Source organism: Dichotomopilus funicola (assembly GCF_033296635.1).
Source record: "Dichotomopilus funicola strain CBS 141.50 unplaced genomic scaffold C8A04scaffold_9, whole genome shotgun sequence".
Lineage (NCBI taxonomy): Eukaryota > Fungi > Ascomycota > Sordariomycetes > Sordariales > Chaetomiaceae > Dichotomopilus > Dichotomopilus funicola.
In genome coordinates, this window is record NW_026944030.1 from 103,167 (window position 1) to 116,729 (window position 13,563).

The following is a 13,563-nucleotide window of genomic DNA, read 5'->3' on the forward strand; positions in this document are numbered from 1 at the left end:
ACTTTCATGGGGGGGCTTGTCATTAGGTCAGTGGGTGTCCCTCTGGTGGTGAGGCATGGTAACGTCAACGAGGGGACCCCGCTGCATGGCTTGGGGGTTCCAGAACCTGCACGTCCCGCCCTATTCGACCGCCTGGACTCTTTGTCCAGAGCCTCCGCCCTGGCAGACCTGGGCGAGCTGGGTTCCAGGTTCCAAAGGACATCGGTCGTTGGCCGTGCCGGTGCAACGAGGCCATAGGGGCCTCGAGCCATCGTGGGAGGGCCCGCTTCCTTGCATCGCAAGCTTGCCCGCCTTCGCCCCCGTTGGTGCTCTTTACATAGTAACGTACGAATAGACTCGCCCAATTTGTGATGCAGCTTCCGACGACGCTTTCATCCTTCTGCACGCAATCAACAACCATTGCAGCTCGATAGATGGAGTCGGCTTCCGGTCAGGCTAAGCGAGCCCTGCGAGAGGGCTGCTTCAGCGCATTATTGGCGGCCAGCCCGACAGGGGCACGCTGCAGGCCATCGAAGCCTCACAATACGCACCTCATCGCTCGGGTTAGTACCCGGGAGGAGCACGAGGTTTGACCTCTGGTAGTGCATGGTCGAGTCCGCAGGATAGGTCACGACAAGACCTAGCCGGCCGCAACTCCGCTTGCTCACGAGAGAGTCACGGGTGAGGGGTGCATGCGGTACTGGGCGGGGTTTGTCACGAGCTGCATCGGACCGTCATCATGGATACGACTCTTATTACTGGCGCAACTTGCACGACTTTGTGGCTGAGGCCGAGTCATCTCGGACGGTACACAATCACCAATTGCTTCACCCGATGCTTCCAGAAGTTCGACTCGTGATCGTATCTTGTGTAGCCGTAATCTAAATTATCGCAGGGCAGCCTTGCTGTGCCTTTCCCTCGCACATCCTATGACAAGGGGAGGGAGAGGAGTGAGGGGGAAGAGGAGGCCTGGGTATGCTATTGTTTACGTTAACGGGCGAGGCTTTGCTGGGATTTCCTACAGTAATTAGATGCCGCGGGGTTGGTGGGGGTACATTTCCAAAGATACCCGGCTTCTCGATCGCGATAACGAGATAGGGACCTGGTGTTATCAACTCTGCAGTCTGTACCAATGGCCACTCTTGGTCATCTCCGGACCCTGGGGGACATCCGAGATCTCAAGATGAATCCCGAAGCCCGATTACCTGCCGATTACTCTACAGAGTAACCCGTTCGCACGATATCGGCCCGGCACTTGTCTGAGCCGCAACGGTCAAATAAAGTGGGCAGCCCTGAGCTGTGTGGGAGCCAATAGTGACATCCATGTATACCGTATCGCGAATTGGTTGACCACTTCTCATAATTCATGTTTTAAAGCACCACCGAACGAGTCCCCTCACTTAATCAAAGATTAATGCGGCGACTATTTGTCTCCGGCTTATGTGGGGAGAAAACCTCCAATTCTCAGAGCAACCTTGGCACGACTGCGAGACATCCGGTCGTGTCAGTCGCCCGGCAAGCCCGGGCCGCTTGAAGCCGTCGTCAAGCATGTTGAACTGGAATTGATTCTTTTTGAAAAAGTCAAAAGATTTGAACCCATTCTCGGCTCAAAGTCTGAGCCGAACCTCCCGTCATAAGTCTCCTGCGAAGTGTGAGCAAAGCGAGTGCCGAGTTTGGGGGTGCCTGACCCATTAAACCCACGTGCGGATTGACCGCCTTCCTGTTCTGGTCATTTTGCCAATCGATTCTCCAACTTCTCGCCCGTATGGGGAATCCACCGTCCCATTTCGCCTTTCCATGGATGCGACGAAACATCTTGTGGTTATTAGTGTATTGAACAAACCACGTGCCACCCATCACGGCCTCCGACGACACACATTGGTATTCGACGAAATCAACTTCACCGCGGCCCCGATCGTTTTGTCGCTTCTTCACCTCCCTTCTTCCAACCTTACCACCAGATTCATCACCTAACCCAAATAATAACACAGCCTCCTTTACCCTTTCTCTCATCCACCATGTCCACCATCGCCCCAACAGCGCTACAGAGCGCTCAGGCGCCCGTCATTCCGCTCGACTTCAACGCCAACCAGCCCCAGACCATCCGCCTCTTCCCTCTCTCCAACTACACCTTCGGCGTCAAGGAGACCCAACCCGAGGAGGACCCCAGCGTTTTGGCCCGCCTGAAGCGTCTCGAGGAGCACTACGACGCGCACGGCATGCGGCGCACCTGCGAGGGCATCCTCGTCTGCCACGAGCACAACCATCCGCACATCTTGATGCTGCAGATCGCCAATGCCTTCTTCAAATTGCCCGGCGATTACTTGCGCCCGGAAGACGAGGAGATTGAAGGGTTCAAGACGCGTTTGGACGAGCGCCTGGCGCCCGTGGGCAGCCTGGGCGAGGGCAATAAGGCGGCGGACTGGGAGGTCGGCGATTGCTTGGCGCAGTGGTGGCGACCGAACTTTGAGACGTTCATGTACCCGTTTGTGCCGGCGCATATCACCCGGCCCAAGGAGTGCAAGAAGTTGTACTTTATCCAGCTGCCTCACTCAAGTACGCCTTTTCCCCATAGGCCCTTCCGCTACTTGGCAACCGTTTGTTTTATTGCCGGGCTTGACTAACCGCCGGATTTCGTCCTCCAGAGGTGCTGAGTGTCCCCAAAAACATGAAACTGCTCGCAGTCCCGCTCTTCGAGCTCTACGAAAACACCCAGCGCTATGGCCCCCAACTGTCCGCCATCCCCCACCTGCTGAGCCGATACAACTTTGAGTTTGTCAACGAGGATGGTGAGGTGGTCGCCATGACGCCCGGTGCTGGCCCGACCGACTATGTCCCCAAGACCAAGGTTCTAGCGGGTGGCGACGACGTCGACATGAATACCGAGAACGGGACGCACTAATCCAACGGAAGAAAATCTCTAACAATGACGCGTCCCGGGGGGAAAGGAGGAAGGAAAAAGGGATAGGAAATAAAGGATCTGATTTTCTTTTATTATTTAGCAGGCGTCCGGCGTCAGGATCCGGGTCATCATCATCATCATTAGCCAAAATGGAACGGCGATCTAACTATGGGTAGAGAAGGTCGGCGCTTCACATACACGCTTGTCATTTAGATGGCAGATGGGAGGGAAGTTATACCCGAAAATATGAACGCGTTCGCAATATTTTGAAACTATTCATGCCTTCTCGCCTTGGATGGTGGCAACTATCTTGCGTGTGTGCTTTGCGGCCCGGAACTCGAGGTACCATATTCCTTGCCAGGTTCCCGTTGCCTATGGGTTGGTTAGCCATGGTTTCAGCCCTCCTGGAGGTTCATGGGGGGAAATAAGGGGTCCCGAAAATTTATCACTTACCAACTTCCCATCCTTGATAGGGATCGTGACACTGGCCCCGATCAACGCAGACTTGACGTGGGCAGGCAGATCGTCGGGTCCTATCTGTTTTGTTAGAGTCTCTAGATTCTCGTACTGTGCAAGTGCACTCCTTCGGGAGCGAGAGCTAGGGGAAACGCACCCTCTGCATCGTGCCTGTACAAAGCTTCGCCTTTCGGGCCGGCCTCGGGGACAATCCTGTCCAAGGTGTCGCTCATGTCGGCCCTGACGTCCTGGAGATGGGCATATACACGGTTAGTAGTCTGGGTGGGTTTCATGGGATCCGCAGCCTCTCTGTACATCGTTTTTATTCAGAGGCCAACATGTGTGCAGTCTAAAAAAACACAGAGGAACCATACGAAGAAAAGATTCAGGAAATACAACTAAACCAGCTGTGGAATCCGAGAGAACTGAGAGAAATAAAAAAAACGCACCTCATCCCAATTCTCATTCAAACTCAACGCACAGCTCGTGTGCTGGATAAACAGATGCAGCAGCCCCACCTTGTAGGACTTAATCTCAGGCAACTCCTTCAGCACCGTGTCGGTGATGAGATAGGACCCACGGGAGCGGGAGGGAAGTGTGAACTGCTTTTGCGACCACATTGTTGTTGTTATCGTTGTTAGTGGTGGTGTGTTGAGGTCTGCTTCGTGTTGGTGGTGATGGTGATGGTGTTGATGGTGGTCAGTTGGGTTGTGAGTTGGAGAGGAAAAGAGCAAGTTAAGGGGGAGGGTCCAGAGGAGATGGAAGAGACTTGGGAAGAGAGCGATGAGGAGGAGCAGGAAGATGAGGAGGGTTGTGAAGGTTGCGGAGGTAGAGTTGTTGGCGATGGTGGGGGGTGCGGGTGTTGATTTTGGCTTGGGGGATGTTGGCCGTTTCAAAGGCATCACGAATGTTTGGGGGGCCGCAGGAGGGGCAAGCTAGAGCCCCAACGTCATGGCTCTTGGCTTTTGGTGTGGTTGTTACGTTTGTGGGGTTTTGAGAATTGAGTGGGCGTGCAATTGGCGGGCTAATTTGTTGCTGCCGGATTTAAGACAGGCAAAAGGCAGAGACAGTAAACCATGAATGAGGTATACAGTGGGCTTGAGAGAGGCTATTACTTGAGTCAACTAACACTGGGCAACTCCTATCAAGGTGTCATGATCTGATGTCTATTGATTACGACAGTCTGGGTTCTGGTTGGAAGAGACAACCACCTTGAATGTTGCCATGTGTAATAACTACAATACTGTGCAAAAGGCACACTTTAACTCCGCCGAGATCCGAGCAGAGTTTTCCACCCTTTTTCCACAAAGTCCGGTGCTCCGAATGGTCCCTTCGTTTAATTAATGCTAGTAATACACGTGCAGCCCCTTTCGTATTTCGGTTTTTTTTACTTCGAAAGGGTGGGAAGAAAATTTAAACTTCATCTTATTACAAAGCATCGAACGAGGCAGACGCCGTGAACGTCACTTTTCTTGGGGTCCAGTTCCAATCTGGAAGGATTGCAGGGATCGGTTGTCGGGTGCCCGAGCTCCGAGGTCGGGTGGGGTAGCTGTGGCTCGGTAGCCCTGCCGGCTCTCGCGGCTGAAGGTCAGGTACTGGCGCTTGGCAACTGGGCGAGGTGACTTTCAGCGAGGCACGTCCACTGAACAGGTTCCCTGTTAGGCTTCCAGCGGGGTCGCCCCGCTAGAGCTGCATGCAGGACAGTTGGGGAATCCATCCCGTCCCCCGGCGAGACAAGCCCACCGCCCCGGATTGCTGACAATTGCGCTGCAGCACAGAAGGGCATGACAAAGAGGAGCCGCGCCGCGTCTCGTTGGAGTCCAGTGGAACGCGGCCGGCGTCTTTTTTTCCTGTGGCTATCTTTTTTATCGCTTTCCTGCACCTTTCCATCTTATAACCACCACCTTCGCTGCCCCTTTTCTGTGGCAGGAATTTGCTGGGGCCCAATGCGATAGCTTCGTTGTGCAGTCAACCACGGAGCTTTAATCCAGCGTGACTTTGCTCTCCTGTCCCGCTGATCTTTTGTCCCGGCGGTGGACGTCATACTCGATCTCGCCCGCTGCAAATCCGCCGGCCGCATCTCTCCAACCTCCGACAGCTAAGCTTACGGCAACAACGACAGCTCAATTCAACACTTTCTACCCTGACATGTTGCCTCTGAACGCTGATCTGAATCCATAATGTCCGCGCCAATGGGGCTGGCCGATTACGCCGACGGCCTGCCGGGGGCGCAAAAGATATTGACGGGGTCTTTCACCGGTTACCGCCATGCCGTGTCGGAGTTAGGGAGTGGCTATCTCGACGCTGAGCGCGTCTTCAAGCAGCCGCTGTGTGGGAACGCAGAAGGATGGGGCCCGTTGAGCCCGTTTCGATATGACTTCACGCCGTGCTTCATCGACGTGTGGGTATCGGCGGTGGCCGCGTTCGGTATTGTCGTTGGCGCGATGGCCGTGTGGTGGTTAGTGAAGCACAAGCAGCCCACGCCCGTGTCGAAGGATTGGCATTTCTGGACAAAACAGGTGGGTTTGCGACTTTGGGACTTTGGTTGGGTTTCTGTGTCTGTGTTCTGACATCGTATTAGACGATTCTCGGTTTGATCATTGCCGATGTCGCGGTGCAATTGGGCTTCCAGATCGCGAAGTATAAGGATATCTGGTACGGCGACTTCCGCGTTTACACCACCACCGCTACGATCGTCTCCCTCTTCGTCATCTTCACAATCCAATGGCTCGAGCACTCGCGACTGCGAAACGCGAACGGCGTCGTCTTATTCTACTGGCTATTGCTTCTGATCGCACTTGCCGTCAAGCTCCGGTCGTTGATCTCCCAGCAAATCTACGCCAAGAGCCTGCCGTATTTCGTCACATATGCTGTCGGTTTTGGGCTTTCCGTGGTCGAGTTCTTGCTTGAGTGGTTGTGGCCTAAGAAGAACAGCACGTATGAGGCGCTTGTCGACGAGGAGGAGTGCCCAGTGGAGTACGCTACCGTCTTCTCGCTGCTCACTTTCTCGTGGATGACTCCCATGATGAAACACGGCTACAAGGCGTTTTTGACCGAGGAGGACCTCTGGGGGCTGTCCAAGAATGATACAACCAGGTCGACGGGCGAAGCGTTTGACAAGCAGTGGCAGTACCAGCTAGAGCATCGAAAGAACCCTTCGCTGTGGATGGCGCTCTTCGGTGCTTACGGTACCCCTTACATGTTGGCGGCCATCTTCAAGGTCGGGAACGACATCTCCCAATTCATCCAGCCGCAACTCCTCAGGTACCTAATTTCTTTCATTGGGTCATACTACTACCCCGACCAGACACCGCAGCCCGTGATCCAGGGTGCGGCCATTGCGTTGGCCATGTTCGCCGTCGCGGTCTTTCAGACCACTATGATCCACCAGTACTTCCAGCTGGCTTTTGTTACCGGCATGCGGATCAAGGGTGGCTTGACCTCGTCTATCTACAAGAAGGCGCTGAAGCTGTCGAACGAGGGCCGGTCGTCCAAGACCACGGGTGATATCGTCAACTACATGGCGGTTGACGCTCAGCGTCTTCAAGACCTGACGCAATTCGCCCAGCAAATGTGGTCGGCACCATTCCAAATCATTATCTGCATGGCATCGCTCTACGACTTGGTCGGATGGTCCATGTTGGCGGGTATCGGTGTCATGATCTTCATGGTCCCCATCAACGGCATGATTGCCCGGATCATGAAGAACCTGCAGAAGAAGCAGATGAAGAACAAGGATGCGAGGACCCGCTTGGTGGCCGAGATCATCAACAACATGAAGAGCATCAAGCTCTACGCCTGGGGCGCCGCCTTCATGAACAAGCTTAACTACATCCGAAACGACCAGGAGCTGAAGAACCTCCGCAAGATTGGTGCTGGCCAGGCCTTTGCCAACTTTACGTGGTCCAGCACCCCGTTCCTTGTCTCTTGCTGCACTTTTACCGTGTTCGTGCTTACCGATGGCCGTCCTCTGACGACGGAGATTGTCTTCCCTGCGCTGGGTATGTCTTCTGGGATCCCGTTTCCTTCCTCCTCCGCAAGCCTTTTACTACTTGTACTAACTGATATACTCAGCCTTGTTCAACCTTCTTACCTTCCCGCTCGCCGTCCTTCCCATGGTCATCACGTCCATCATCGAAGCTAGTGTTGCTGTCGGACGTCTGACGTCGTATCTCACTGCGGAGGAGCTCCAGCCTGAGGCTATCACCCCCAAGCCGGCCGTCGAAATCATGGGCGAGGAGTCCGTCGTGATCCGCGATGCTTCATTCTCTTGGAATCGCCACGAAGATAAGACGGTCCTCAAGGACATCAACTTCAGCGCTCACAAGGGCGACCTCTCTTGTGTTGTGGGCCGTGTGGGTGCTGGCAAGAGCTCGCTTCTGCAGAGTGTTCTCGGCGACCTGTGGAAGACGCAAGGCCAGGTCCAAGTCCACGGAACAGTGGCCTACGTTAGCCAGTCACCCTGGATCATGAACGCCACGGTCCGGGAGAATATCGTGTTTGGTTACCGGTACGATTCTACCTTCTACGAAAAGACGGTGAAGGCTTGCGCTCTGCTGGACGACTTTGCCCAGCTTCCCGATGGCGACGAGACGGTCGTGGGCGAACGCGGTATCTCGCTCAGCGGTGGACAGAAGGCTCGTGTTGCGCTCGCTCGGGCTGTCTACGCGCGCGCGGATGTGTATCTCTTGGATGACTGCCTGTCTGCTGTCGACTCGCACGTCGGCCGCCACATCATCGACAACGTTCTCGGCGCGAAGGGTCTGCTCAACACCAAGACCCGCATCCTAGCCACTAACTCGATCCCTGTACTCGTCGAGTCAGACTACATCTGCATGATTAAGGACGGCGAGATTGTCGAGCGGGGCACGTACCGACAGCTTACGGCCATGCGTGGCGCCGTCTTCGAGCTGATCAAGACGTCGCGGCAGAACGAGTCAGGCAACAACACGGCGACCGCATCGCCAGACGACAGCGAGAGTGAGACGTCGACGGTCATCGGGGCCGCCAGTAGCAGCCAAGACAAGGAAGAGCTGGAGGAGGCCCAGGAGGGGTTGGGTGCGCTTCAGGCGATCAAGCCGGGTCCCGCGAGCTCGTCGTACCAGGCGCGGGATAAGGCACGGACGGGGAGCATGGCTACCCTTCGGCGGGCTAGTGCTGCTAGTTTCAAGGGCCCGCGGGGGAAGCTTCACGACGAGGAGAACCCCAGCAAGACTAGGCAGGCTAAGGAACACCTGGAGCAGGGCAAGGTCAAGTGGTCAGGTATGTGGAGAAGAGTTTGTGACTTTGATACGAGAGAGGGGTCATACCTACTCCGCTTTGGTTTGTGGTGGGTGCGTGCTAACACGACTCTTTTTTGCCTAGTTTACGGCGAGTATGCCAAGGCGAACAACCTCGCGGCCGTGGCGACGTATTTGTTTACCCTAGTCGCTGCTCAGTCGGCGCAGATTGGTAAGTTATCGTCATCGTCATCGTACTCTCACCTTTCACCGTAGAAGTGGCATCAATCAGCATCAGCAGCATCATGCCGTGTCGCCTCACGGTCTTGTTGCCTTCTTCTGCCCTGCTGCTTGCTCACCGCTTCTTCTTCTTTTTCGTCTTCTCCTTTTGCCTCATCCTCGGTCACCGACCTTGGTTCCCTTGTGACACGCATGGACCGCGACCGCATAGGCATAGGCTAACCCGATGCAAAGCTGGCAGCGTCTGGCTCAAAAACTGGGCCGACAGAAACACCGAGGCCGGCAGTAACCCCGAGGTGGGCAAGTACATTGGCGTGTACTTTGCGTTCGGCATCGGCGCTGCGGCCCTGACGGTCGTACAGACCCTCATTCTCTGGATCTTTTGCTCGATTGAGGTATGTGATGGCGAAGAACGGTGAATAAGACGGTGAAGAAGATGGCGAAAAGGGGAGAAAGGGAGAAAGAGGCAACTGACTAATGTGTGAACTCCCGCGTGTAGGCGTCGCGCAAGTTACACGAGAGGATGGCGACGGCCATCTTTCGCTCGCCCATGTCCTTTTTCGACGTCACACCGGCTGGTCGCATTCTCAACCGGTTCTCGAGGTGCGTTATCTGTGGCACTGCCTCTTTTCTCTTTTCGGTCTCGGGTTCTCTTAGTTCTTGCGGTCTTGGGCTCGTAAGGGGGTAGGACGGGCCTAGTGTTGTGTGATACACTTGTGTCAACAGTGCGGGAGTTGTCGTCACGGGCGTTGGGAGGTGTACCTCGATGTCACGAAACGGCCCTTCTTTCTGTTTTGTTTTTGTTTTTCTTTTGTTTTCCCCGGGGTTCCCTCCGTTTTGTGTTTACGGTTACGGTTCTTCGTGGCATGCTGACTCTCTTGGCAGTGACATCTACCGCGTCGACGAGGTGCTGGCCCGATCGTTCAACATGCTGTTCAGCAACTTGGCCCGATCGGGATTCACACTCGTGGTGATCTCGGTCACAACCCCTCCCTTCCTTGCGCTGATTATCCCGCTCGGAGCAATGTACGTTTGGATCCAGCGGTACTACCTGCGCACGTCGCGGGAGCTCAAGCGGCTGGACAGCGTGAGCCGCAGCCCGATCTACGCGCACTTCCAGGAGTCGCTGGGTGGCATCTCGACGATCCGCGCGTACCGGCAACAGGACCGCTTTGAGCTGGAGAACGAGTGGCGCGTCGACGCCAACCTGCGGGCCTACTTCCCGTCCATCAGCGCCAACCGCTGGCTGGCGGTGCGGCTCGAGTTCATCGGCGCCGTGGTCATCCTGGCCGCTGCGGGCTTTGCCGTCATCGCCGTGGCTACGGGTACCAAACTCGGCCCGGGCATGGTCGGCCTGGCCATGTCGTACGGCCTGCAGATCACAACGTCGCTCAACTGGATCGTGCGCCAGACCGTCGAGGTCGAGACCAACATCGTCTCGGTCGAGCGTGTGCTCGAGTACGCACGCCTGCCCAGCGAGGCCCCCGAGATCATCCACCGCAACCGGCCCCCCGTCAGCTGGCCGTCGCGCGGCGAGATCGAGTTTGTCAACTACAGCACCCGCTACCGCGAGGGGCTCGACCTCGTGCTCAAGAATATTAGCTTGGACATCAAGTCGCACGAGAAGATCGGCGTTGTCGGCCGCACAGGTGCCGGCAAGTCCTCGCTGACCCTCGCGCTGTTCCGAATCATCGAGCCGGACACGGGCAATATCAGTCTTGACGGGCTCAACACGTCGACTGTCGGCCTGCTGGACCTGCGTAGGCGTCTGGCCATCATCCCGCAGGATGCCGCGCTCTTTGAGGGCACCATTCGGGACAATCTCGATCCGGGGCATGTGCATGACGACACGGAGCTGTGGAGTGTTCTTGGTATGTTTAGTCCCGTAGTGTTCATTCACATGCCTTTTGTTTTGTTTCAATTTTGGTCTTAGACTAATCCGTTTTGTCACACAGACCACGCCCGGCTCAAGGACCACGTCGCTTCCATGGACGGGGGGCTAGAGGCCAAGATCCATGAAGGAGGTACGTGACACATGCATCCCATCTATCTTCCTTCCCCTATTTCCCATCACCCCCCGCCCCTTCCCACGTGGTGTTTCTCGCTTCCTGCCTCTTGTCTCTGTCGCCTTATCTCGTAACTTGCGGGTTTTGTCGGCTTTCTTTTTCTCTTCCCTTCCAGTTCTTGCCCCTTCCCTGTTTATTTTTGTCCCCCCTTGTCCCCCCTTGCCCCCGTTCCCAAACCTATATACCCAACCATCATGCTCCTTACCCCGCGTCTCGTGTCATCATGAGACGTGATGAGGGCGCGGCATGTGTGCTAGTTATACCCTGTGCTCGGCTGCATCGCGGCGCGACACGGGTGGCTGCATGACGCGAACTCCACCTCCACCTCCAAGACGATCAGCGATGGGTCTGGATACGAGTTTCCTCTGTGGCGACCGTTGCCTTGGATTTAAATTCGGGTTATCGAGCCAGTCAGCGAGTGGATGGCATACGGGCACACAGATACAGATGGCATACCGCGGTGTCTTCGGAGCTGCGTAGGTAGCACTCACGCGGGCAGGCCGAGGGTGTGTTCGTGTGTCTGTCTGTGTCTGTGGGTGGGTGGGTGGTTGGGCAGGATGACTATGCCGCGGTCTTTTTCGAGTGAACGGCCCAAGGCACCGTTTTCTGTCCTACCCTGCCTTGCCTTTGCCTTCACACCATACACACACACACTCTCTCTCTTTCTATCTGCCCTTAACGGTCTAGGCCTCCTCAGCACACACCCATGCACAGGAAAGGCCCCTGCAGGATCTCCGATGCGGCACTTTTAAGTTACCACATCGGACAAATCGCGTGCGTCGGGGGGTGGCTTTTTTCGTAACGGTTTTCTCGGTCACGTTTCATATCCCCCCTTTTCTTCAACATACCACACTCACACACACATGCACACACGCGTCATTTTTGTGTGTTGTTGCTCTCTCCTGCCCGCTTACCAATGGTTTTGGGTCGCCCAATTGCCCCTTGTTTACGAAGTTGTCGGGGAGAAAAGGGGTCGGAGATCGTACAAGAAGGTCGCCACGATGGACCAAGTGGTTCGTTTTGTGGCATCCTCCCTCGTTCATCTACCCAACAGGATGGGATGGTTGACTGAGTGGTTGACTGAGTGGTTGACTAAACCCGCATGTGTGGGCGTGTGCGTGTGACGTTTCCTGGCCCGGCGAGCTGCGGGATCGAGATGGTGTTGGACGTTACCTCAGTCTATCTTCTTGTTTACCCCTCACGCGTTGCTCTGTTGACCACGAATTATCCCCTATCTACGTACACACCCTCCCCCCTCCAAAGCCAATACTAACCCGCAAAAAAACCAGGCTCCAACCTCTCCCAAGGCCAACGCCAACTCGTCTCCCTCGCCCGCGCCATGCTCACCCCCTCCAACGTCCTCGTCCTCGACGAAGCCACCGCCGCGGTAGACGTCCAAACCGACGCCATGCTGCAAACCACCCTGCGGGGCCCCTTGTTCCAGAACCGCACCATCGTCACTGTCGCCCACCGTATCAACACTATTATGGACTCGGACCGCGTCGTGGTGCTGGATAAGGGGGAGGTGGTGGAGTTTGATACGCCGGCGGAGTTGATTAGGAGGAAGGGGAGCTTTTGGGGGTTGGTGAAGGAGGCGGGGTTGTTGGAGGAGGGGGAGGAGGGGGAATGATTTGTTGTCAGATTGGGCTATGTCATTGAGTTGGATTGGGTTGGTTGTAATCTGGTTGGATCGATAACCAGCGAAAAGGAAAAGAACGCAACAAAAGTTTAGCGATGTTTTTTGTTCTGTCTGGAGCTAGCTATTTATCTTTTATAGCGCTGACGCTTTCTCTTCTTGTTGTGGGATAATCAGAAGAAAAGAAAATGGTTAAGGTCAAGCCAAGCTCCTTCAGTGTTGAACTAAACGCCTTCAGTGACAAGCCAAGCATCTTGGATGAAACAGAACCAGAAAGAAAAAAACAGGAAACCAAAAGAAAATACTGGGCTGTTATGTATTGTATGGACATACACACGGGTATATCTACATGCAGACCCGTGAGTCCCTCAATGCCGACTTAACACCGAACTTAGATACATGTGTACTACATGATGAAAATTAACTTCAGGGCTGTGTGGTGTGTGTATGGGACACATACATAAGCATATCTTCCTTCCTGACTCTCTGGGCATATGCGTGAGTGTATAGGTTTCTCCTAGGTATCTTAGATATATGACGTGATTATTCGTAGATATTCAAGATTTAGGTACGAAAAGACCGAACGCTTGATGAGGAGTGAGAGATAAAACACAACACGAGAGTGGGGGGAAAAAGTAAACGATGTTATACCAGGAGGAAATAAACAAGCACATGAAACCTAAGAAATGACTAGGAAATAAAAGAGAAATACTTGACACAAGCGGGAAAATAACCACCTTCCACTGCTTTTGTTTTGCCCACATGTGGACGTGCAACACAGGATATAACTACAGATGTTTATATCCTCGTAACAATATATACCCAAAGTAGAGGAATTGTCATCAGAGGCTGTCTGTCTGTCGGGTAGCCTTGGTGAGAGTGAAGAGGAACACTACCCAACCGACGTGAAGAAATATTAGGCAAGAGGAGGGGGAATGTTATTGAGAGAAGGGAGGGACTACCGCTAACCCCCGACTAACTACCTTGGACAAGGAATATCCTCGGTAGAGTAGAGCAGAGCAGAGCAGAGCCTCAACTCTTCAACCCACACCCCATCGACCTATC

At 54.7% G+C, this 13,563-nt stretch overlaps 3 protein-coding genes across 3 annotated transcripts; 2 read left to right on the forward strand and 1 right to left on the reverse strand.

Annotated features, from left to right (window-relative positions):
- Window positions 1–1,997: 1,997 nt before the first annotated feature.
- Window positions 1,998–2,881, forward strand: C8A04DRAFT_25796 (nucleotide hydrolase-domain-containing protein; the record flags this gene model as incomplete). Its single annotated transcript, XM_062779694.1, has 2 exons — window positions 1,998–2,535; window positions 2,625–2,881. The coding sequence occupies 2 exons, from the start codon at window positions 1,998–2,000 to the stop codon at window positions 2,879–2,881; spliced, it is 795 nt and encodes a 264-aa protein (XP_062639660.1).
- Window positions 2,882–3,157: 276 nt separating this feature from the next.
- C8A04DRAFT_9907 (uncharacterized protein) lies at window positions 3,158–3,957 on the reverse strand (the record flags this gene model as incomplete). The annotated part of the gene is made up of 4 exons (XM_062785679.1): window positions 3,158–3,253; window positions 3,335–3,414; window positions 3,495–3,585; window positions 3,787–3,957. The coding sequence occupies 4 exons, from the start codon at window positions 3,955–3,957 to the stop codon at window positions 3,158–3,160; spliced, it is 438 nt and encodes a 145-aa protein (XP_062639661.1).
- Window positions 3,958–5,529: 1,572 nt separating this feature from the next.
- Window positions 5,530–12,492, forward strand: C8A04DRAFT_9904 (uncharacterized protein; the record flags this gene model as incomplete). Its single annotated transcript, XM_062785677.1, has 9 exons — window positions 5,530–5,856; window positions 5,919–7,338; window positions 7,412–8,599; window positions 8,702–8,788; window positions 9,031–9,191; window positions 9,296–9,399; window positions 9,682–10,667; window positions 10,752–10,820; window positions 12,152–12,492. 9 exons carry the CDS (start codon window positions 5,530–5,532, stop codon window positions 12,490–12,492), a joined length of 4,683 nt encoding a protein of 1,560 aa, XP_062639662.1.
- Between the last annotated feature and the right edge of the window lie 1,071 nt (window positions 12,493–13,563).